At 46.5% G+C, this 26,082-nt stretch overlaps 1 protein-coding gene across 1 annotated transcript in view; it reads right to left on the bottom strand.

Annotated features, from left to right (window-relative positions):
* LOC138745176 (stereocilin) overlaps positions 1-26,082 on the bottom strand; it is a 44,879-nt gene that overhangs the window by 1,092 nt on the left and 17,705 nt on the right. Inside the window, exons 15-32 of the mRNA XM_069902232.1 lie at positions 24,304-24,471; positions 23,288-23,431; positions 22,611-22,669; positions 21,977-22,045; positions 21,788-21,911; positions 20,949-21,040; positions 19,461-19,596; positions 16,006-16,205; positions 14,435-14,525; positions 12,430-12,607; positions 11,625-11,871; positions 10,815-10,889; positions 10,183-10,252; positions 8,980-9,135; positions 8,070-8,212; positions 6,234-6,382; positions 5,138-5,235; positions 633-780 (exon numbers count right to left, since the gene is read on the bottom strand). Coding sequence (XP_069758333.1) covers positions 633-780; positions 5,138-5,235; positions 6,234-6,382; positions 8,070-8,212; positions 8,980-9,135; positions 10,183-10,252; positions 10,815-10,889; positions 11,625-11,871; positions 12,430-12,607; positions 14,435-14,525; positions 16,006-16,205; positions 19,461-19,596; positions 20,949-21,040; positions 21,788-21,911; positions 21,977-22,045; positions 22,611-22,669; positions 23,288-23,431; positions 24,304-24,471 — 2,347 coding nt within the window. The remainder of the gene's footprint in view (positions 1-632; positions 781-5,137; positions 5,236-6,233; positions 6,383-8,069; positions 8,213-8,979; positions 9,136-10,182; positions 10,253-10,814; positions 10,890-11,624; positions 11,872-12,429; positions 12,608-14,434; positions 14,526-16,005; positions 16,206-19,460; positions 19,597-20,948; positions 21,041-21,787; positions 21,912-21,976; positions 22,046-22,610; positions 22,670-23,287; positions 23,432-24,303; positions 24,472-26,082) is intronic.

The following is a 26,082-nucleotide window of genomic DNA, read 5'->3' as shown; positions in this document are numbered from 1 at the left end:
CAGCAGGTACCCCAGCGACCTCCAAGGCTCCTGCAACTCCTGCCTGGACAGACTGCAGTGGTTCAATAAGGTGGCTCACCCCCTAATTCAGGCTGGGTAATGAATGCTGGACTGACCACAGTCTAGAGTACTTCTGTTACCAAGTATTGAGGGGCTGTGACTGAGGGGAAGCCCCTCAATAAACAGTGAGGACTAATGGCAAGGTGCTACAATGGTGTCAATTCTACCAAATAGAAATGAATGTAACAATGTACAGTGATGGAAATGTCTGGATACAAATTTAAATTTAGACACTCAGCACGGAAACAGGCCCTTTCGGCCCATGAGCATATGCCGCCCAAATACACCCAATTAACTTATAACCCCTGGTAAGTTTCGAATGAAGGGAGGAAACCAGAGTCCCTGGGGAAAATGCACGAACTCCTTACAGACAGCACAGAATTCGAATCCAGGTCCCGATCACTGGCGCCTGTAACGGTTTTGAGCTAACGTGCCGCCCATATGAAACTAAGGGGGGGAAGAACAGTGAATGGTGATCCTTTTGTAAATAAATGATGTTGAATAAAGTATTTTATTTTGATTTTTTTTTAAAAAGCTGTGACTGTGTTGCCCATAGGTTTTAGCACACATACCCCTCTGTTCCTGGTGAAGCTCGCCATCATACTGCGCAGCACTGAGAGCTCGCCTCTGCTCCAGACTTAGCTTCTCGTACTGTCCCATGGTCACAGCAGAGGCCTGGACGTTAGTGAAGTAGGACAGCTGATCAGCGCTGAACACCACCTGCCAGAGGGGATTAGAGAGTGATCCTCACCCACTGTACCTCACACACTCCTCCCTCCACCGCCTTCACCGTCAGAAAGTGGACGTGCTGCTCAAGTTCAAGTTTATTGTCACGTGTACTGAGAATGCAGTGACAGGAGGACAAGAGGATTAATTAGGAAAGGTAAAAGGGATTATGAGAGGAAGCTGGAAGGGAACATAAAAAATGACTGTAAAAGCTTTTACAGATACGTTAAGAGAAAGAGGTTAGTTAAGACAAATGTGGGTCCGTCGCGGATAGAAACGGGTGAGTTGATCATGGGGAACAAGGGTATGGCAGACTGTTTGAATGACTATTTTAGTTTTGTCTTCACCAAGGAAGACATAACTAATCTACAGGAAATTATTGAGGATCAGGGATCTATTGTGACGGAGGGACTAAAGGAAATAATTGTAAGTTGTGAAGTTGTATTAGTTAAATTGCAGGGATTAAAGGCGGATAAATCCTTGGGGCCGGATAGTCTGCAACCGAGAGTGCTGAAGTAAGTAGCCCAGGAAATAGAGGATGCGTTGGTGATAATGTTTCAAACCTCCTTGGATACTGGATTAGTTCCTGAGGATTGGAGAGTGGCCAAAGTAACCCCACTCTTTAAGAAGGGAGGGAGAGAGAAATCAGGAAACTACAGACCAGTTAGTCTGACATCGGTAGTAGGGAACGTGCTAGAATCGGTTATTAACGATGCAATTGCAGTACATTTGGAAAGTCGTATCATCTCACAGAGTCAGCATGGTTTTGTGAAGGGGAAATCATGTCTGACGAATCTAATAGAGTTTTTTGAGGATGTAACCAGTAGAGTGGAGAGGGGATAACCAGTGGATGTGGTATATCTGGACTTTAGTAAGGCGTTTGATAAGGTTCCGCACAGAAGACTAGCGTATAAACTTAAAGAGCACAGTATAGGAGGTATGGTATTAAGGTGGATAGAGAATTGGTTGAGGGACAGGAAGCAAAGAGTAGGAATAAATGGGTTCTTTTCAGAATGGCAGCCAGTAACTAGTGGGGAACCACAGGGCTCAGTGCTGGGGCCGCAGTTGTTTACGATATATATCAATGACTTAGATGTGGGAATAGGTAGCAGTATCTCGAAATTTGCAGACGATACGAAGTTGGGTGGCAGAGTTAGCTGTGTGGAGGATGCTGGGAGAGGGCAGGGTGATTTGGACAAGTTAGGCGAGTGGGCCAGGACGTGGCAGATGCAGTTTAATGTGGATAAGTGTGAGGTTATCCACTTTGGAGGTAAGAACAGGAAAGAGGACTATTATCTAAATGGTATCTGTTTAGGAAAAGGGGAGATGCAGCGAGACTTGGGTGTTGCTGTGCATCAGTCGTTGAAAGTGGGCCTGCAGATGCAGCAGGCGGAGAGGAGGGCGAATGGTATGTTGGCGTTCATAGCGAGAGGATTTGAGTACAGGAGTAGGGAGATCCTGCTACACCTGTACAGGGCCTTGGTGAGACCACACCTGGAGTACTGCGTGCAGTCTTGGTCGCCTTATCTGAGGAAGGACATCCTCGCCATGGAGGGGGTGCAGAGAAGGTTCACTAGGCTGATACTGGGGATGAAGAGAGGTTGGATAGACTAGGCTTGTATTCTCTGGAATTTAGAAGATTGAGGGGGAATCTACTAGAAACTTTAAAATTCTTAATGGTTTAGACAGACTAGACACAGGAAAAATCAGAACCAGGGGCCATAGTTTAAAGATAAAGGGGAAGTTTTTTAGGACTGAGATGAGGAAAAATTCCTTCTCTCATAGAGTGGTAAATGTGTGGAATTCTTTGCCACAGGAAGTAGTTGATGCCGGTTCCCTGTCAATATTTATGTGTAGGTTAGATTTGGCCCTTGTGACCAAGGGGATTAGGGGGTATGGAGAGAAGGCAGGAACTGGGTACTGATCAGCCATGATCATAATGAATGGTGGTGTAGGCTTGAAGGGCCAAATGGCCTCCTCCTACACCTATTTTATATGTTTCTATAAGAAAGTCCATTTTGTTAGTAGTACAGCTAGTTAACTCATACAAAGTACAGCAGGTAAAAACAGAATGCAGGGTTATGGAGAGAGATCAGTTGGTCCAGAACAAAGGCAGTGTAATCTCACAGAAGTGAGATTCATTCAGGATATGGATAACAGCAAGAAAGAACCTGACCTTGAACCTGACAGGAGTGGGATGGAGAGCGTAAGGGGGGCAAATCTTTTAACGTGTTGGCTGCTTTTCAGTGTGCAGCAGGAAATGCAGACGGAGGGGAGGGGAAGGGGTGTGTAATGGACTGAGCTGTGAGCTGAGAGCAGAATGAGACCAGAATCATTCAGCCCCTCATCCCTTCTCTCTCCATGCCATGCATTTGCCCTGCACACTTTCCCCTAGTCAAAATGTACCGGCGGTTGCAGGTCAGTAGGTGAAATTGGGCAGCAAGCTTGTGGGCTGGAAGGTCCTGTCATGTATGTCTAAATTTAAATTTAAAAAATCTTCATCCACCTGCACTTTTTAAATATTCTGGAATATTTATTTTATATTTTTAAGTATATGTGTTTATTATGTGGTGCTCCATTGACCGGAGAAATGCTGTTTAGTCTGGTTGTCAGATGATAATAAACTTGAACCTCCATGCCAAGCAACACTTTCAGACAAAAACAACTTGCTACACAAAATCTTCTCCTTTCTGCCTCAGCTGAGTATCCCTAGGGTCACCGGACACAATTCTTCCTTATCTCCCCAGCCAATTTCAGTGGCTCTGTCGAATCTCCCCTTATCCATTTCTACTCCAAGCGAACAGCCATAAGGGATTCAGTGTGAACCAAGGGAAGCAGTGGATCAGGCATTGTCCATGGGAGAACCTGGTCTGCCAACGTCCATGGGTTAAATGTAGTCAGTCAACATTATGTTTGGGAAATCTTCTCAAGTCTTTTCTATTCTCTGGACAACTGACTGCTCTGTTCCTCTCCAGGCTGACAAATATCTTAGTGACATTTCCCAATATTGGGCTGAGAATCAGACACAAGGTTCTGACTGGGCCCAACCAGGACTCTCCCACATCAATACTGGGACTTTCTCAACCATCAGCGACAGAAGAGCTGGGTTATCCTATTGTGTCAGACCTCAAAGGTCATATTACAATAAAGGACAACTCAGGAGGTGAAGGGGAGATTGGGGATAAATAAGATAGAAATAGGAGAATAAGGAAAATGTTAGATGTTGTAGGAATGTTGTCTTATAAAGAGTTGAAAATAAGAAAACAGAAATGGAAAAGGAGGAAAGGTAATGATGGAAAAACGGAAAGAGAAGATAAACAAAATATAAAAGGGCTACGCTGAACTATATGTCTTTAAATATTAATGGAATACATAACCAAATTAAAAGGAAGAAACTACCAAATTTAAATGAATAAATGTATTCCATTAGAAAAAAAATAACATATTGGTTAAGAAATAATATTGAAATATTCGAACAAGTATAGGAGCCTTACATTAAATACAATAGCGAAAACCTACCGGGGACAAACATTACCTAAGTTGATGGAAGGAGAAGGAAAGAAAAGAATGGACTCAGTAGAATTTCTGGTGTAATTTTGTTGAATGACAACATTGTCTGACTGGCTTAATGCAACCTAGATTGTATACCTAAAATGGATGAGAGGGGGGGTGGGGGGGTGGTTTGGGAGGAAAGGGGGGGGGAGAAAAAGTCACTGTATATGTGTGAAAAAGAAATAGTGTATATCATGGCTAATGTGATTTATGGTGTGAAAAATAAAAAAAATTTATTTAAAAAAAAAAAGGTCATATTACAGACATCACAGAGATGCTGGATGGAGAAGGCAAAACGCTCAGGAACAGGTGACTTCCTAGGTCAGAGGACTGCTTCCAGCCAGAAGTGGAGGGAAGGTGGTGTCAATTTCAGCAGGCCAAAGGTGTCAAATGCAGATGGGACAGGGTAGAATGAGGCACCGTGAGTGGTCTTCAGGTTGGTCGTGCACTTATCTCTGCCTTAGCACATTGTGAGTTCAAGAGCCACACTAGAGATATCAGTCTGACCCCAGCAGGCACAGGACCAAGGGAATGCTGCCCCTTCCGTACATTCAATCTGCCTTTTCAGATACAGTAGATACCAAGCTTTGCTTCAAGGAGGAGAGTTCTTCCGCAATTCATTCAATGCCCATGCACAAATATGCTCTGGACATGCTGTTAGTGGGGTCTTGCTGTGCCTAAGTGGGTTGGTGTGTTTCACACATTCCCACAGTGACGATATTATGACATGCAATCCTGTCTTACTTTCCTAACCAAAATATTTCTACCAAAAACTTCAATTTATCATTCAAAAACTCACCGCAAATTTGTCAGGTAGGAGGAGGGAGATGGCGGAAGGTGTGAGCCCTTCAATCTGCTCCTCAATCAGTGCAGAGAGGTCCATGTCGGCCAAGCCAGCTGTTAAGGGAAGAGAAGCGGTGAGCTGAATCTGCCACAACATCCACACCACAGCCAAGAGCTGTCTTGCCCAGTGGCCCAGTCAGCCTCCCACCTTTTCCACTGCTGCACTGTGTATCATCTGACCACCCAGAACAAGAAGGACTTCAGAGACTGTGGAGAGCAGAAATGTTCAGTCTGTGTGCTCTCTTGAGCCTTTAAAGAAACATCACGTGGGGCGACGTGCTCAGTGTGGCTTCGTCTGGGGCTTCCAGCGTGTGAACCCTCCAGCGATTGGAGAAGCATTGTCATACCAGGCTGAGCAGGTCACGAGTTTTGGAAACCATTTGTAACTACACATTTCAGACGTCACTGGGACTATGGTGTCATTTAACCAAGTAACTAGTTTTGAATACATTAATAAATCAGATCACACTACACTAACTGGTCTCCCTTGCTATTGATGACTAACACAGCTGTAAAACTGACATCCATTGGCTGATATCTCTGCAGTTTGAATGGAGTGAGTAATCAATCAATTATTAGCTCAATAATACCCTGTGTCTCTCCCAACTACATGGCTAGACATGCCCCATCCCTTCATACCATCTTGTTACTAACAGGATTAGGCAGAGTGAAGCTCTCTCTTCACCGTCCCATCACACACTCCAAGGCTCAGGATTAGACAAAATGAAGCTCCCTCTGCACCATCCCATCATACACTCCCAGGGCACAAGATTAGACAGAGAGAAGCTCCCTCTACACTATCCCATCATAGGCTCCCAGAAATCAGGATTAGAGTGAAACTCTAAACTACCCTATCACACACTCCCAAAGGTTTAGACAGAGTGAAGTTCCCTTTGTACCGTCCCATCACACACTCCCAGACCTCTATGGTTCAATGTGAGAAGTATTCCCCAATCACCTGGATGTCCTCAGCACACACATTAATGAAATTGTAAGCAGAGAAATGGAGATGCTGGCCAGTGGCCCCACGATTCCTCTCCCAGCCATTATACCTGCAATGGAACCAGTCTCAGTGAAGATTTCGGCCCCCCACTTGCTGACTGGACCAAAGGCCTCAGAATGGGTGGAAAGCCTGGCCAGAGCTTCAAGCTGGTCTTCAGAACATCTCAGCTTCAACTCACCAATGAACAACACAGCTTTACTGAAAAGGAAATAAAAAGTTACAGTCCAATGGGACTAAGTCAGCTGCAAATCAGATACACTCAATGAACAGAGACTTCCTGATGAATAGTTCAGATTTTGTCCAAACTGTATACACAGGATGGCTTCATTATAAGGAATGTGCAGACTACCTACCCCCAGGGCAAAGGTTACATACAAGGTGGAATGCTCGTTATACCACACACTCCTCGGGCAGGGAGAACAGTGGTTAAAGAATAACCCTCCTGATATATTTTCCCATCACACACTCCCAAAGCAAGACCTGTAGTTTGTCCAAGTTGAGGGGGTTGTCTATGAGGAGATATCAGCCAATGGATGTCATCTGGTACTGTATTCGTTGGATTTTAGAATGAATGAGAGGAGATCTTATAGAAAATTATTAAACACATAGATAAGATGGAGGTAGGCAAGTTCTCATTAGTGGGGGAGACAGGAACTCGGGGACATAGCCTCAAGATTCAGGGTAGTAGATTTAGGATGGAGATGAGGAGGAACTGCTTTTCTCAGAGCTGGGGTGGGGGGGGGGGTGAATCTGTGGAATTCACAGCCCATTGAAGCAGTGGAGGCGACCTCAGTGAATATATTTAAGACAAGGTTGGATAGATTTTACATCGTAGGGGTATTAAGGAATATGGGGGAAAGGCAGGTAGGTGGAAATGATACCTCCTCATAGACAACCCCCTCATCTGTGTACCACCCCCCTCAACTTGGACAAACTATAGGTCTTGCCTTAGGAGTTTGTGATGGGAGAATATATCGGGAGGGTTATTCTTTAACCACTGTTCTCCCTGCCCGAGGAGTGTGTGGTATAACGAGCATTCCACCTTGTATGTAACCTCTGCCTGGGAGTATGTGATCTGCACATTCCGTAGAATGAAGCCATCCCGTGTATCCAGTTTGGACAAAATCTGAACTATTCATCAGGAAGTCTCTATCAACAGATCAGTCATGATCTCATTTAATGGCAGAGCAGGCTCGATGTGCTGAATGGCCGACTCCTGCTCCTAGTTCTTATATTCTTGTGGACTCATCACAAACATTCTGCACCATTGCTTTCTCACAGGCCATACATCATGGAGAAATGGCCTACAGTACACCAGATCCATGCTCTCATCAGCTATTTTTTTATATTCTTCCCACCATTTCATCATCTCCCTACTATGCCCACATTGGGGTCAGTTCACCCACCAAGCTACGCACCTGGGATGGAGGATGAAATCGGAGCCCCTGGAAGTCACAGGGAGAACCTGGAGTCAGGATCGAACCCAGGTCTCTGACACAGTGATGTGGCAACTCTACCCACTGCACCACTGCCCCGTCCAACATTAGTCATTGTGGGAACGGGGTGTATGGACCCCAGACACTCAGTTCACACAGTGAAGAGACAACTCATGAATTTTTCAGGACAGACACTCTGAGGAGCAGCCCAGTTTCACTCGGGGTAAATGAATGATCCACAGCTCAAACCTCAGTGGACAGAGGTCACCGGATCAATGCTTCTCAGGAATTCCACCTTGGCATTGACAGGATCTCCGTGGAGATCCCAAGATGGATGGAGAAGGAGAACACAGATAAAGATGAGATATGCAACTATAGGGGTGAGCCTGCAGGAGAACAATGTCCTCCATCACAGGGAGAATGTTACTGAGCTCTCTTTGGTAACAGACCTGAGTTCCTCAGGACGGATCCTTTCAATCTCCGAGACTGACATTCCACAGATGAAGTGCCCCAAGGCTACCAGTGTGGTAGCGTCGAGTTCTGTTACTTGACGTCTCGCCTGCCGCAGGAAGCGGTCCAACACTGCCTTCCTCTACAAGACACATGATGAAATAATTTGCAGAACAGTTACTTTGCCCTTTGAACGAGGTTTCAGTTCAATTTAGCACCAACAAATCTGCCTGCTCCAATAAGCTCCCCTTCACCTGAACTCGGGCCCTGTTCCTTCAAGGCAGCAGTGGTCTTGCTCTCAAGAGTCTGGTGTTCAAGTTCCACTCCAGAGACTGAATGCTAAATCCCTCCATCCACCCCACAGAAGTTTATTATTATCTGCTTTAACATCAATGTCATATGGGCTGGCCCTTTGATCAGAGAGAGTAAAATTAATGCTCATTTAGGAACAGCAATGCAATTTCACACAAAGATCCGAACTCTCACCATGAATTACCTGCTTAAGTTGTAAATCCAGCTCCACAGGATTGGTGGGAAGTGGAGAGAGGGTTAAGGGAGGTGGAGGAGTTGGGAGTTGGAGGAGTTGTGAAGTAGTGGGGGAGGGGGGGTGGAGTAGAAAGGTCTAGGATTCAGCCAGATTGGGGGTTTTACCAGTCAAAATCACATCAGATAATGGGATGCGAAAATGATTCAAAAGAAGATGGTATGTCATCTCAGAATCTTCCAATTGCTGTCCCCCATGGTAGGGATTTGACTCAGTAACGCAGAAGAAGCTTTTCACTGCATCTTGTAACTGTTTGGGGTTCACTGACAATGCCCATCAATCAAACTGCTTCCAACATCTCCAGCAGTTTGGAAGGGAAGGAAGGTTCAGTGGGATACCCGTCCGGAAAGGTGGACGACCATTACCTGTTTCATACTCCATTCCTCCATCTCCCCTAGGAAGGACAGAATGCCCAGGTCCAGCAGATCGAGGGATTGGAGATCCCGGTCGTTGAGCTGCGAGGCCGCTCTGCCCAATTGCATTACCTGCCAGCGCTTCATGGACATCACAGGGCCATACAGCTGGTAAGAGACACAATCAATCAGTCAAAGGTTCACTGCCACCTCCTCCTGCCTTCCTTCAAGACCCCTAAGGCTTGCTCTACAATGAGGTTATAGCCAATCCATGCTGCAACTCCATCTACCCCAGATATGATAGACTGGTCACTCAGGGTTAAGTGATTGGACCAACCCTGACCATGACCCTAACCAATCCGGTAAAGAGGACAATTCACACCATGGCAGTTGTAGTATTTCAATTTTTTTTACTGATGCAAAACTAAGAAACAGCTAATTGCATTAATAACCATGAAACTATTAGATTGTTTAAAGTCTTGTGGTTCAGGGGAGGGAGTCTGGTGTCGTCTGGCCAGTGGGGGACTCCAAACATATCAGGGAATGTTCTCTGAAGAGGCCCAGCAATCCCTCTCTGCAGGGGTCATGAAGGATGGGCAACACAAATTGGTCTCACCAATAGCGTCCTGATTATAGTTTGGGATCGAGGAGGGAAAGGTCAGAAGGCATGTGTTGGACCTGGATCGAGGAATATGAAAATCCAGAGGAATGTTGGAACTCAAGAGTTGAAGTTTACCATCTTTGACATCTTAAAGAATGGAAAGAAATTGCAGCACTAACTGTGGTGGAGAATGTGGTAGTGCGGTTAGCGCAACACCGTTGCAGTGCTAGAGACCCAGGTTAAAATCCCACGCTGTCTGTAAGGAGTTTGTACGTGGGTTTCCTCCGGGTGCTCCGGTTTCCTCCCACCATTCAAAATGTACCGGGGGGTTGTAGGTTAATTGGGTCGAAAGGGCCTTGTGTGATGGCTCAGAGACACTTGCTGAGAAAAAAAATATATTTCAATTTTAAATTTAGACATGCAACAGGTAACAGGCAATTTCAGCCCATGAGCCCGTGCTGCCCAATTACTCCCAATTAACCTGCAACCCCCATACATTTCAAACAGTGGGAGGAAACCAGAGCCCCAGTGGGAGGAAACCAGAGCCCCAGTGGAAACCCAAGCAGACACAGGGAGAACGTACAAACTCCCTATAGACAGCATGGGATTCGAACCCCAGTCCTGATCCATGCCGCCCCCTTTTCTCCCTGAAGCCAAGTGGTCTTCCAAGAGGTACACACAATCCTGAGGGGCACAGAAAAGGCAAATGGACCCAGGGCAGCAGAGTCTAAAACATGAGCAAATAGATTTAAAGTGAAATCAGAAAGACTTTAGTGACCAGGGGGGCAATGTTTCCCACAGAGGGTGGTGTGGAAACAGTCAAGATGCCAGATACGTTGCAGAGGCAGGGACAACCCCCAATTACAACATTTAAGAGACATTTAGACAGGGAAAGGTTCAGAAGGTTATTGGCCAAGAACAGGCAAATGGGTCTAGTTAAGTAGACAGCTTGGTAAGTTTTGATAAATTGCGCCGAAGGGCCTATGCTGTGCAACTCTGTGATTAACTTCCCTTTAGTTATGTTTACACCTTAAACTGCCCTCGTTTCATTCAGAATCAGGTTTATTGTCATGAACGTGTGTCATGCAGTTTGTTGTTTGGGCGGAAGCAGGGTTTTGTTCAGAAGAAGGTGCAAAATGACAATCCCGTAAATACACGATTTTAAAAAATAAATAACTAGTGCAAAAGAGAAAAAAAATGTGAGGTAGTGTCCGTTCTGAAATCTGATGGCAGAGAAGAAGCTGACCTTGTAGCCGCCGAGTGTTCATCTTCAGGCTCCAGTACCTCCTTCCTGATGGTAGCAGTGAGAAGAGGGCAGAGCCTGGGTGGTGGGGGTTCTTGAAGATAAAGGCTACTTTTTGAGGTACCAACTAACGGCCAGGATGAACAGAGCCACGTTCTCGCTCCCTAACAGTCCCACTAACTGGGTAATCAAGGCCACTCAGCACCTTTATTCAGTACAATCATGACTGATCTATCCTAAGCCTCAAATGCGCTCTCATGTCTGTCCCAATTGCCCTCATTCCACAACCTTTCAAAATTTCCATTCCCCCCCCTTTAAAAACTCCAACTAATTTGGCCTCCACAACCCTTCAGGGGAGAGAACTACCCAAGGAAACAGCCTCAAACTCTCAGGGATATTCCCTTCATCCTACTTGTCCCTCATTCTCCCTCCTTCCCAGTTCTGATGAAGGGGTTTCGACCAGCCCTACAGATGGGAACGCCTCCATCAAACCTGCTCTGTTCCCAGGTCTCCAATTTCTGACAACAGTTCCACTGATTGTGAGGAGGCCCTCTCTCACCCTGACTCCTGCTTAACTCGCCTCACTCCCTGCCTCACCCTCTTCATACCCCATGATCCCCACTCTATAACCTCCAGTCTCATCAAACACCCCTCCACACCCAACCTCGCTCCTGAAACCCAAACTCTCCCTGGCTCTCGCTTATTCCAACTCACTCCCCTGACCCACCACCACTCCCAGACCCACTACCACAACCGCCCACCAGGCTCTCCCCATTCCCCTCACCCCATTTACTTCACCCCCATCACCCTGACCACCAGTGGAAAGCAGATTGCCCTTGGACCGCCGGCCATGTGGGCGCCACCCCACTGCCGGGGCCACTGGGTCTCACATGCTTGGCCTTGGACACCAGGACTTTCTTTTGCTCAATGGACAGGTCTGGGTCGCCAGTGAGAACCTCCAGACAGGTAGCAAATTCCGTGTCCGCCATGCTGCCAAGCTGGCTGCTACTCCAGGCAGCAGGGAAGGTGGCCTTGATGTCAATGCAGCGCGGGCTGTCGTCTGGAAGGAAGCAAAGGACATTTTGAGGCATGTGCAGATTCCCACGGCTCAGGTCAAGGGCGGCAGATGCAGGGAAAAACAGCCCCCTCACCCCCCATCCATCTCGAGCTGGGACACATCACCAGTTTCTCATCATCACTGACTAGAACAGTCTAGAAGCTCCCTCCCCATCACCACTGGGGAGAGGGAACCTCAAGCAAAGGGAACCTCAAGCAAAGGTCCTGACCTAAACTTTTGACTGTCCATCGTCTCCAGAAATGCTGCCCCATGCGGGGTCACAGGCGCCCGCTCCCCGTGCAGGGGGTATACGCTCTCTCCTCCACCCCATTCCCAGTGTGGGTACAAGGGGCTCTCCTCCACCCCGTTCCCTGTGTGACCGTACAAGTGCCCATTCCCCATGTGATGGTACAGGCGCCCACTTCTCACCCCATTCCCTGTGTGCTCTCCCCAACCTCATATGGGGGTATAGGTGCCCACTCCCCAACCCGGTTCCTCGTGTGAGGGTACAGGTGCCCACTCCCCAACCCATTGCCTATGTGACGACCAGCCCTTACTGACCTCTCCGCCTCGCCACAATGCTCTTAATGGCATGGCCTGCCAGGATTTGCCTCTTGCTGAGGAGGGTGGTGCGTGCCCTGCGACTCTGCTGCCTTCGACAGATCCTGCCCACCTTGCTCAGTCCCCATCGCTCCTCGCTGTGCAACACCAGCTCTACTGACTCAGGAGTTAGCACTTCCTGCCAGGAAGCAAATCGTTAGGGGACAGCAGCAAGATTTCAAACATGCTTTCACATTACACCTCCTTAGGAAGACAATGGTGCAGTATTGCAGGAAATGCATCAAGCCTGGGACAGCTGACACTTTCCAGTCAGCTGCCTCTATCTCCCAACTCCATCCCTCACCCTCCCCATCTGTCTGTCATCCTTCACCTCTCCTCCAACCCATCTGTGCATCATCCTTCACCTCTCCTCCTCCCTATCTGCCCATTATCCTTCACCCTTCTCTGGTTCACTCATCCCCTCTTGGCCCATCTAACCCCTGCCATCCTGTCCTTATTCTACTGGTTATCTCTCCTCTGCACTCTCAGTCTTGATGAAGGGTTCCAACCCGAAATGTTATCCCACTGACGCTGCTCGACTGCTGACGTCCTTCAGTAGATTGTCTAAGCTCCAGATTCCAGTGTCTGAAGTCTCTCATGCTCACTCACAGCCCAGAAACAGGTCCTTTGGCTCCTCGAGTCCAACCCATCCATCAACTACCCATTTGCAAGAATCCCATTTAATTCTCCTGACATTCCCCATCAACTCCCCCCCCCCCCAGCACCCATCTATCTGCGAGAGGCAATTGAACAGCTGTCTGCATGTCTTTGGGATGTGGGAGAAACTACAGCACCCAAGCAAAACTCACACAGTCACAAGGAGAATGTGCAAACTCCACACAGACAACCCCAGAGGCCGCGATCGAACCCAGGTCTCAGGGAGCAGTGAGGTAGTGGCTCCACCTACTTCACCTCCTTAATTACAGTGGACAACAAAGATTTTCTTTTGGGTGCATATTATGGATTTTGGGCGGCTGATCACAAAATAAATATCACCCTAACATTTTCCTTTCACATACCATTTTTTAGATCTAACCTAATTTTGATATTTCCTGTCATATTTTAAATCTACTTCAAACATCCAAAACCGTGAAGTGTAACATGTCGTTGAAAATTCACTTTCTGCATTTGCACTTGGACTCCTTCCCCGCTGATCTCGGTGTCAAACATGGTAAAAGGTTTCACCAGGATATTGTGAGCCTGGAAAAGCAGTATTAGAGCAACTGGAATCTGTCATTGCTGGCCGACTATTGTTGGACACTGACACAGATTCTGAGTACAAACGAAAATCCGCAGCAAAACATTTTTAGGTCAGTTGAACTAACCCGATGTGTCGGCGTCATTAAACAGGCTAAATCCAATAAAAGTTAATTCAGTGTTTATCCAACTTCCGACGTGATACAGCAAATCTGAAATTATCTTGGTGTTCAGCTTGGACCATAATCCCCAATTTTTTTTTCAGGAAGCAAATCTTTTGAAAAAAAATTGTTGTCCAGTGTATTCAGAGCCTTTTCCCACCTGACCCACAGGTCTGGAATGTGTTGTTGAAGGAGCCTTTGCAGCTACAGTGTGGGAATAGAGGAAGGAATGATCAAATATTTCCAGATAGGTTTACTGTGCGGGGAGTCCCCATTTTATGAACTACATCTGATTTTAAATCAGAACAGGTACATAGGTTCTTATTCAGCATCAATCAAATGTTTGTCTTAGTACTGTAAAAAAAATTTAAAGAAACAGTTCTTAAAACATTTTAATCACGATTAAACGTTGACACTCTCATTCCATTGATGACCTGCATATAGGAAGGGGCATTCATGAGATAACATTACGTGCATGCACAAATTGGGGCACAGTTTGTTCGCGAGTTTGAGTTGTCCACAAGTCGGACATTCGTAACCTGGGGACACCCTGTACAGTCAAGGGTTTAAATCAGAGATGCCATTTGCCCAGTCTCCCAGATCTCTACCTTTGACAGTTGGTGGATGTCCTCAGGTGCAAGGGTGAGGACGAGTCTGTCCACATATTCTACCTGTGATAGATTCCAGCGCGAAGCAGCCCTGTCAATCAAATAAAGTCAAACTCATTTTTCATTATTCAAATCCCTGTTCTGGGCCGAAACCCCATGGTAAATGTAGAAAGGTTGTTTCCTGCAGTGGGAGCATCTAGGACAAGAAGGCACAACTTCAGGATCGAAGAGCGTCTGCTTGGAACAGAGATGCAAGGAATTTCTTCAGCCAGAGGGTGGTGAATCTGTGGAATTTGCTGCCACAGGCAGCTGTGGAGGCTCGGTCATTAGTTGTATTAAAGGCAGAGATTGATGGGGAGAAGGGCAGGCAGTAGGGCTGAGTGGGAAAATGGATCAGTTCATGATTAAATGGCGGGGTAGACTCAATGGGCTGAATAGCCTATTTATGCTCCTTTGGCTTATGATCTCTTGCTGTTCTGGCCTCCTGCCCATCCTCAAATTTTATCACATCACTGCTGGCAATCGTGTCCTCAGCAGCCAAGGGCTGAGCCTCAAGAACCCCCTCCCTAACCCAGACGTCTCTCCGTCTGTCTTCTCAGAGCACTTTGACTGAGATTCCAGTCACCTGCTTCAAGATTACCATGCCTGTGTAACTTTTTGTGAGGTCACCCACATGAAACACCATCGAATGTTCTGCCGAGCTAAAGTGGCTATAGAAATGCAAGTTGTTGTTGCTGACGTTGCCCCTACCTTTGTATGCATCGCAAGGATGAGGTGAATCGTCCAAGGGACTGACTCAGGAGGAAGACATTCTTTAAGCTTGAAACTGGGAGATTATTTTGCTGAGCACCTTTGCTCTGTCCACATCAGTGGCAGGGATCTCACCAGTAGCCAACACTTCAATTCTGCACCCCCTTCCCGTGCTGACAAGCCTGTCCATGGCCTCATGTACTCTTCCACCAAGGCCACCCATAAACTGAAGGAGCAACACTTGGCACTCTCCAACCAGATGGCATTAATGTCGACTTCTCCAGTTTCTGCTAGCCTACTCCCCATTCTCCTTCCCTTCCCCATCCCTTTGTCTTCTTTCCTCCAGCTCCCCTTCCCTCTCCATTCACAGAACTATACCCCATCCCCCTGTGGCTGGTGTGCCGTCCCTCCCTTATCCACCTGTAACCTCCTGCCTGTGGGACTGTCCTCCTCCCTTGCCCCCCCCCCCCACCACTATTATGTTCAGGTGCCTGCCTACAGCCTCAGCAGGTCATACCTTGATGGGCTCAAGCCTGAAACATTGGTTCTGTATCTTTAGCTTTGCTACATAAAGTACCCTTTTTGACCTGCTGAGTTACTCCAGCATTGTGTTTTTACTTCTATCATGGTGTCGGCAGACGTTCAAGTTTCACTCTCTTTCAGCTTTCCACAGTTCTATTTTTCTTTTCTCCTCCCTTCCCTGTTGCCTGTGAAGATCGGAACTTACGTGGTGTACAACTCCACAGAGATTAGCTACTGAACGCTACCTGGCATCAGGTGCGGGGACTGGGGTGGGGTTGGAGTTGTGAGTTGAATCCTACCCCAGCACATCCTCCTTTGTCAACATCCAACCAAACGACTTCTGATTTTGCTCAGGGATGCAGTAACCCTTGACCTCGTCAAGGTGAAGCAGCAGATCAGCTTGATCGATTTGTTTGATCTTCTCTTCCTCGATGAAGGCGAGAAGAGGTCCCAGGCTATCCATGATCTCGCCTGAAATTTCATCCTCTGTCCCAACACCCTGTCAACAAGGACACAGCCATTTTCATCAGTTGTTCAAACAACCAGCTGCCAGAAATGAAGAACCCAGATCTTTCTGAGCCCATGGACACCCTCTCCTACCAGAAAATGACTGAACTTCATTCAGTCAGTGGACATTCATTCAGTGGATTCTTTATTGTCACAAGATACAGGAGCAGAAGTAGGTCCATCAAGTCTGCTCTGCCATTCTATCATGAGCTGATCCACCCTCCCACTCAGTCCCTCTACCTGGCTTTCTCCTTTCAGTGCCCTGACTGATCAAATACCTGTCAATCTCTTCTTTTAAAGTACAACAAATGACTTCGCTTCCACAGCCGCCGGTGGCAACAAGATCCACAGACTCCCAACCCTCAGACTAAAGAAATATTTCTGCATGTGTTTTAAATTGATGCCCTTTTATCCTGAAGTTGTGCCCTCTTGTCCTAGACTCCCCTACCATGGGAAACATCCTTGCCACATCTCCTCCGTCCAGGCCTTTCAGCATTCGAAATGCCTCTAAAGAACCTCCTGCACTCTGAGTATGGTCCAAGAGCCGAAAAACATTCCTCTTTACCCTCTCAATAAATCTCCTCAATAGAAGAACTTCATTAAGGTGAGGGTCCTTACCCTTCCATTATGCAACGTGATATTAACTGAGTCAAGTAAGTCAAAAAATGATTTAAGAACAAAAACTGGAACAGATTGAAAAAGATAAAAATTTAGGTAATATATATAGAATGTAGCAAGATAATTCTCCATAAAAATATGTTTATTATTATTTGTAATTGTAATACCAAGATAGGTAAATTGATTTTTAACCATCCTAAAAGGAGAGCCATCATACTTTGATGCAGGGGAATTTTGCAAATTCAATTTATATCCTAAAAACTGACTGAATTGTGAAAGAAATTACATCAGATGGGGGGGGGGGGAGGGGGGGAAGAGAGGAAACTGGATCCGAAATGAAAAGTAGGAGATCATGTGCATAAAGGGAGATCTTGTACTCAATCCTTTCTTAATTTTTTAATATAGATTTGGTGCAAACCCTTTGGTGGCCCTCTTTGTTACAATGGGAGGAAATTCTTCTTCCCTGTCTCCAGTTCAGCGTCGCGCGCTCTCTCTCTTTTGCCTCTCATCTGGCGAGGCGAGCGATTTTACTTAAATGGAGGGAGTCCTTATGACTCACTGTCTTACTTTATAATGTTACTCCAATGTTATTCAACTGTCCAACTCATACCTTCTCCAAGTTTTTTTTCTTTTCCTCACCTTTCTTATAATGCTAATCATATCTAACACCTGGCGACGCAATTACAGAGGGGCACTCAGTTTTCTCTCTCTTTGTTTTGCTTCTTTCTATAATATTCTTTTCTTTCTTCCTCTATCTTTTTATTTATTGGTTTCTCTTTTTTACGAATTCTGAATGTGGTTGACGTTTGTTTTTGACATACCAATTGTTTTGTTAATGATGTGTAACCCTTCATATCATCTCATTGTATTTTATTATTTATGTTCTTTATTAAAGTCAATCAAATATTTCAAACCAAAACTAATAAATCTCCTCCAGAGCACGGAACCCCCAGAACAAGAACAATGGGTAATGGTCTGCCCTCTCTCCTCAGGGTCACCTTCTGGCATTCCATTCCCTCTCCATGGCCTGAATATACTCAGCGACTGAGCCCTTTGAGGGAGAGAATTCCAAAGATGGTTAACCCTCCTTGGGGGGGCAGGGAGGAATCATCTCTGTCCCACCCCCTCACTTTCAGACAGTGCTCTGGTTCTCGACAGCCTGACCAGGGAAAGTATAATCCTCGCGTCCACCTTGGCCAGCCCCAGAGGTTATTTTGTGTGCTTCAATGAGATCACCTCGTTCTCAGGAGAGCACAACCCCCTTGTCAGAAGGCAAACCCCACTGACCAAGAATCAACCTGGTGAATCTTTGCGGCATTCCCTCTGTCACAGCCTCCCTCCTTGGGTAGGAGACCAGACCTGCACACAAGATTCCAGCCACATAAATGGAGCAAGATGTTTCTATCCAAATCTTCTTGCATCTGAACTGTAATTTAATTTAATTTTCAATGATTCGTCTATATTATATTTGCCAATCATTTCTGTTTTGACAATAAAGTTCATAAATTCACATTTTCCCACATTGTATTCATCTGCCATGTCCTTCCCCATCCATCCAGTCTTATTGTAGCACCCTGAAAGGTGCCTACATCTTCTTCACAACCCACCCAGGAACCTAGCTTTGTATCATCAATAACCAGGAAATATTACCTCTGGCCAACACAGATTTCACCAATCTGTGCTGATCCTCCTCCAAAGAAACCCATCATCACAATATAATATATATGGCCCTTTTCCCTTCTGCTGTTGTCAGTGCTAGCAGTACCTCTGCTGTGATTATCTCTGTCCACCCAATCGATTGGTCTCCACAGCCCCTGATGGCCTCCCCTCCACAGCCCCTGATGGCCTCCCCATCACTGAAACTTCAGCCGATGTCTTTGTGTGAAATACTCGTACTTATTCTGTAGCTAGTGCCCTGATCACATACACAACCAAACTATTTTCTGATATTTTTCCTCAGAGCCAAGTACAACCCAACGAAACAGCGTTCTCCAGTCCTCGGTCCAAAAACACGCGGACACACAACCAGACAGAACACACATATAGACAGGTAATAGATATGCAGGACAAGCATTAATCTATAGAAATAAATAAATATTATTTCATGAGTATGGGAATCTTGGATGGTTAGTTCCTTTGGTCGTTCACCATTTCCACTGCCCCAGGGAAGAGAGAATGCTGAACGAGAATGCTGTCACAAAACAACAAATTTTGTGACGTGTTCATGACAATAAATTCTGATCCTGAAAAATATTTCCTCCAATTCATCATTTTGACGCAACTCGTGAAACCCAAAACCTCAGCCCTCAAACTCAACAATCACAAAACAGCGTCAGTGCTCGAACCATGAGCCAAGCCCTCCAATCTAAATGGTCAGACACAGACTGATATTAATGGAGATCGCCAATTTGTTGCAGGTGAAACAACAGGTTCTTACAATGCAGTGGGAAGCCACTTGACCCTTTGTGCTGACATCAGATGTCCAGAATCCAAAGGTCTCCAGTAAGTGTGGTTCCCTTCAGGAAACGAGAGGACGGAGAGGGATATACAAGAGTGAACCACATTAGGATGGGGAGCAATGGAAATGGGAAACATGTTTCCATGAAAGGAAATGATAAGGGAAGCTTACCAGAAGCTGGAGGGCTCTCTCTGCCAGGTAGCTGCGCTTATGGGGCAAGAGTGTTAGCAGGTGCAAGGTGTGTCTTGTCAAGTGATTCAAGGTAGTCCTCACTGAGTCATTGGGAAGATGGTTCAAGATCTTCAAACTGAAAGCACAGAAAAAAGAATTACTCTGCAGTGGGATGAGAGTGCAGTCGGGTCCATGGCAAACTCTTAACATCACTGGACAGTGAAGATTTTGCTTCCTGAACATGTTTGGGGGTATTTTATGGATTTTGGGCTGTTTTTTTAAATATAACCTATTTTAGCGATTCCCTGTCCTATTTTAAGTCTACTTTGAGCAGACAAAACCGTGAAGTGCAACATGTCATTGAAAATTCATTTACTGCATTCGCACTTGGACTCCTTCCCCACTGGTCTTGGTGCCGTTGGTGACAAACACGGTGCAGTCAGGACATTGCGACCATGGAAAAGCGGGATCAGAGCAACTGGAATCCATCAATGCTTGCCGACTATTGTTGGACATTGACACGAGAGGCATCAGATGCTGAGCACAAACAAAAATCAGCGGCAAAGCATTTTTAGGTCAGTTGAACTAACGAAACGTGTCAGCAACATGATGTGATAAACAGGCTAAATTCAATAAAAGTTAATTTAATGTTTCTCCAACTTCCTATGTGATACAGCAAATCTGAAATTATCTTTTGTGTTCAGTTTGAAGTTGTCTATCACAATCCGCAAATTATTTTCAGGAAGCAAAGAATTTGAAAATATTTGTTGTCCAGTGCAATCTGAGGGAAGGTCGGGACTGAGATTAAAGCCACCTCTTTGAGCATTTTCCAGCCTCCAACACAGTGGATTACACCCTGACAGCTTGAGGGCTAAGAATTAGCACAGAGGCTACAACAAACCTAGAGTGAGCAGAGCCAAGGTATGTGGTACTGTTGGAGGAGCCATCCTTCAGACAAGGCATTACACTAAGATTTGACGTACACAAAGGTGCAGCAGGTCTAAGTTTCTCCAGCACTTTTGTTTCTTGCACTGGACCCTCTTTGGAGTTGGACCTGAAAGGTCCCCTGGATGTTTTAGAGGAAAGCAGGGCAGTTTCCCCACCAGAATCCTGGTTGGCATCACTAGTTACCCCATCATTACTTCACTGCTGTTCAAGGGAGTGTGGGTGCAAGTTGCCGGCCGAGTTTCCTACATGGCACAGGTGACCCCACTCCAAGGATGAGAAAGGTGCTAGAGAAATGCACTGATGACTCTGTTCTCACCCTCAGGTAGAAACCAAAGTGTGCACAGTCTTATATCAGTTCTGACAGAGGGTCTCAAATCTGAAACACATGCCATGCATGAATTTACATTAGAAAAAGGGACACTGCTCTGAAACAGACATTGAGGGAAGGAAGTCCTTTCCGGAAGAGGCCAGTCACCATGGGGCGCATAAGCTACGTATCCACGATAAAAAGAGAAAGAGGTACAATGAGCAGACACTCACGGTAGCTCAGCCATGATCTCTGGGCCCATGAGAAGGATGTTGTTCTGGAATTTTTCAGGCCAGCGGCTGAGCTCCTTGATAATGCATTTACGCTGCAAGAGATATAGGTGAAGTTGGGTTACAAGGGCTAACGGAGGGGGTTGACACAAAATACAGGCACAAGGGTTGAGAGCTGGAGAGAGGAGTGAGGAGATCGGGGAGTGGGGGGAGCTAGAGAGGAGAGTGGGAAGCCAGCAAAGGGAGGGGGAAAATGAGGAGCTGGAGTGGTGAGTGGGGGGGGGGGGGGGAGTCAGGAGAGGGGAGTGCGACCAGTTGTCTAACAAAGTCTTGTGAATAGTCTTGGCCCACTTAGCACAAGATAATGGGGCTGTGTTAATTGACCTACATAAAATCAGCTTTGTTTCCATGACAAATCCACCTCCTTGCAGGAGGAATGAGGGATGAACTATTAATGCTGACCTTGCTTGGGTCACGTCCCAAGATCAGATGAGTTTAAAAAATCCATCAACATTGCTAGGTATTTTGAACAATTCTATCAGGTTCACCCTGAACTTCTCAGAACAACATAATGAACTTCAGCATCTTCCAGTCTCTTGACCACCGGTGGGGGGGGGGGGGGTTTGTGACATTTTAATTTGTGAGAATAACAGCCTGTGTCGATGGGAACTGACAGCTTGACTGTGGTGGCCAGGTGCCAAGATTAGCAATGACACCGGCATTGGAAGGACACACATTGTTAGGATCCCATTGGGTGGTCCAGGCCAGTGAATCAATGGGCTCATTGTTTGTACAACATTGGGACAAATTTGAGGGGCCATGAAGAGGGATCCTCACTGTACCAGAGATGGCCTAATTCCACCATGGAGACCACTGAGAGACCCAACCATTGCCAGGAATTCGGGCTCCATGGCTCGTTGATGGAGAACTTTACAGTCCACACCTCTGGCCACGTTCCCCAAAGACCTGTGGGTTGAAATGAAAGCAGAATCAAGAGACCTAATCAGGACCAAGCACTTGGCACAGCTGACCCAATCAGCACCAGGACCTTGGCATAGCCAACCCAATCGGCATTAGGCACAGGGCAGCCAAGACCCAATCTGCATCAGGCACAGGAGAGCCAATGCTAATGCAAAGGAGGCTAGGCCCTTCCAACTTTCCCAATCAGGAGTGATTCTAGGAGTCACCCTCTGACTCCTAGCTCAAAGATTCCCATGACCAACATTGATGTCCCAACCCAGTATTGAGGGAACGCAGCACCATGAGAGGTTCAGCCTGGCCAACTACATCTTTCTGCTCTTGTCGGTGTAAAAGAGACAAGGCTTCACTGGAACAAAGTCCAACTGCTCCAGGTCTCTCCCCATCTTACCCCTGCTCATCCCCACTCTCTCCGTCTCACCTCTATTCATCCCCACACTCCATGTCCCACCCTCAGTCTCTCCCTATCCTACCCCTCGTCATCCCCTCTCTCCCTGACCCCCTTCCCGTCCTCACTCTCCTCATCCCACCCCTCCTCATCCCCACTCACCTCTCCTCATCCCCACTCTCCCCATCCCACCCCTCCTCGCCCCCACTCTCCCCCTCCCACCCCTCCTCATCCCCACTCTCCCCGTCCCACCAATACCATCCAGGAAAGCCCACAAACGTACAGTTATTTGTACTCACAGAAAGGAATCATTGGTTACGTTTGATACTTGCTGAAGCTTCTTGAAAATAAACTGGACCTGAATTGACAAAAAGATTTGTAACCAAGTCTCTGTATGATTCTCCACTCAACTTTTCCATGGTAATCTGCTGTTGTAATTTTGGCCATAGGCCCTCTCTACATAACCACAAACACAAGGCTCAGAAGGGGGAAAGAGCAGAGATATAAAGTTGTAAAGCATACACCAAGATCACATCCAAGCTGATGTTAACAAATCTGCCTGTATTCTTCCAGACCAATGTCTCATAAATGTGGTACTTGGATTCAGAAGCACCAGTCTAATAAGGAGAAAGCAATCTCCCATCAAAACAAGTTCAGGGCCTAACCTCAACTTCCACACTTACCTTTGCAATAGCTGGGGAGATTATTGACGAGATATATCCCACCCCTGGTGCTCACATCTGCACAAGGAGCACGCAGTCGGGAGGGGGAAGGGGAACTGGGGGTGTGGGGAAGCATCTAGAGAAGATTGGAGGGAGAAGGATGGGGCTAGGAAATAACTCAAGGAAAATAGAAAGACAAAAATCATCCTTCTAGCCAAAAAATTAAGTTCGATTCTTAGCCAGCGTTTCTCCCCACTCTTGTGCTAACTGAAGGACGGTGTTGGGCAGAAATCTCACACACCGAGCTCACCAACCTGGTGCTGTGACCACGCCCAGTCCCCGAACAGGCCACGGTTTCTCAGGAAGGTCTCAGGTTCAAAGGCGAGGACTTTCAAGGGGACATATGGAATCAGGCAGCCAAACCGGGCGAGCTGACTCCCGTCATCATTACCCTGAACCTGTAGGAGATATCAAAGCAAAGAGCCGCCGTCATCTGTTTACGTGTGGATTCCTTAACCCTGGGCTTTGAGACACCGTTACCCCCAAACCTCCATCTCCTTTCCTGAACAATCCCTTTATTTTCAGGGGCACGATAATGGTGAATCATCTTACCCAAAATTCTTACTTGCTGCAGCCACACAGATACTACATAAAAATGCAATTACAATACTTTGCTTACAATACAGAAGAGAAAATAATTACAAATAATAGATCATAAATATTCCACGTTACTATGCTGCAAGAAAAAAAAGGGGGCATTAAATCTTTTTAAAATTTAGACATACAGCCCGGTAACGGGCCATTTCAGCCCACGAGTCATAGGCCCAACTTACACCCCATTAACCTACACCTCCAGTACATTTTGAACAGTGGGAAGAAACTGGAGCCCCCAGGGAAAATCGAAGGAGAACATATGAACTCCTAACAGACAGTCCGGGATTCAAACCCCGGTCCCAATCACTGGCGCTGTAACAGAGTTGCGCTAACTGCTACACCAACTTTCAGTACCATAGGTAACCATAGAACATTACAGCACAGAAACAGGTCCTTCAGCCCTTCTAGTCTGTGCTGAACTATTATTCTACCTAGCCCCACTGATCTGCACCCAGCCCATAGGGGCTCCATACCTTTCCCATCCATATACTTGTCCAAATTCTTAAATGTTAAAATTGAGCCCGCATTCACCACTTCAGTTGGCAGCTCGTTCCACACCCCACCATTCTCTGTGTGAAGAAGTTCCCCCTCCAAATATCACTTTGCATCTCGACCAACAAGCCACATCAACCCCGAACCCTGACCATGTGACCGGGACAACCTCAAGCTGTCCTACCTGGAGAACATCCAGAATCACAGCCTTCTGAGTTGAGGAGAGGAGGGCCAGGAAAGGGCTGAAGCATGAACAGGCACCAGCCAACGCCTGGGCAGGGAGGTACCCCAGAGCCGACGGACTGAACCCTGGCAGCAGATGAGCCAGGCGGCAGAGGACATCCATGGTTACCTGGAATATTCAACAAGTTCCAAATATCATATTACTCTCCGACATCTCCTTCCACCTTCACCAGAGCCACGAGAAACTTGCCCTTCCATCCTCTACCTCTGCTCAACATTGACTAAACTCCGCTTTCCTCCTCTCAGACAGTTATTAACTTTCCCAGTTAACCAGAACCACTTCAGTGTCAAAATAACAAAGAATGTCAGATTGGATGACTTGCAAGAAAGGAACAAAATTCCCTGCACGTTGGTTCAATTATCTTTAACTTCACCTCAGTTAAATTTTCCTCTGACTGTGAACAAATGCAAATCCTGGACATCTATGGATGTCACCCTCAATCCTACCCCCATTCACAGAACCATCCCCCCCTCCCCATGTTTGCTGCTATGGCCTCCCTCCCTCCCACCTATTACGTCCTGCCTTTGGGACTGTGCTCCTGCCCCTCCCCTTTACCTTTTTATTCAGGCGCCTGCCAACATTTTCCATACCTTGATGAAGGGCTTAGGCCCGAAACGTTGGTTCTGTATCTTTATCTTTGCTGTGTAAAGTACATTGACCTGCTGAGTTTCTCCAGCATTGTATTTTTACCTCAATCCTGCCCCCTTAGATCCTCTTCTCAAGGCAGAAGCCACACCGGGCAAATGCTTCCAGGGCACTAAATGCTGTCTCCCATCTCAGCCAGGTACCTTCGAACCTTGGTGAGGATTGTCAGGCACCCATTGGTCCATCGAGGTGATTCACCACAGACCAGCCCTGCCCTCAAGCTTTCCAACTAGCAGTCAATGGATATGGAGCAGGAAGGAAGGTCATGAGTCAACAACCTTTCCACAGCATTTTCCGATCAGCTCACCAAGGACCTGCAGAAACCAAGGGTGGGTCTCTCGTTCTGAGCTCTATTAATCAGAGTCCAGCACAGGTCAGTTTACTCTAAATGACACTGAAGTAATTCAAAGGTCTAATGTTCTGAACAGATCACACAAGTGGAAAACTGTCATGTGTGTTCAGAGGTGCACCAGAGGCTAGAACACTGAGGAGGCAGAATACTCACCAAGTAGGTGGCAGGACATTAAGGAGAGAGTTTGGCTCCTTGTCTAACAGCCCTGGCTGTGATTTTTTTTAATTTTTAATTTTTCACACTATGAACCATATTAACCAAAATACACACAAACATTTCCCTCTTGAATATACACAGTGTCATTTTCTCCCCTTTTTCACCCCTCCCATCCCTCCTTCCTTTCCACCCCCCTCCCCCCATTAAACATTAAACAATAAACCCATTAAACCATGTCTTCACACAATGAAAATAAACAAGAAAATTGTGTCATCTACTTTTACACACTGGGTCAGTTCATTTCGAATTCTTCTCATTCTATCATTTTAGGGGGTGGAGGTCCACAGTAGACCCTCTCTGTTGTGTTCCATGAACGGTTCCCAGAGCCCTGGCTGTGTGATGGGACAGCATAAAGGGAGCTGAACTTGTGTCCAACCAAGGCCTGGGAGAGTGTGATGGGACAGTATAAATGGAGTTTCACTCTGTGTCTAACCACTGCTGGCCCTGCCCCAGGGGTGTGTGATGGGACAGAGGGAGCTTCACTGTATCTGACCCTGGGAACGAGT

This window comes from Narcine bancroftii, chromosome 11 (assembly GCF_036971445.1).
Source record: "Narcine bancroftii isolate sNarBan1 chromosome 11, sNarBan1.hap1, whole genome shotgun sequence".
In the NCBI taxonomy this organism is placed as follows: domain Eukaryota; kingdom Metazoa; phylum Chordata; class Chondrichthyes; order Torpediniformes; family Narcinidae; genus Narcine; species Narcine bancroftii.
This window is presented reverse-complemented; position numbering and strand designations above follow the sequence as displayed.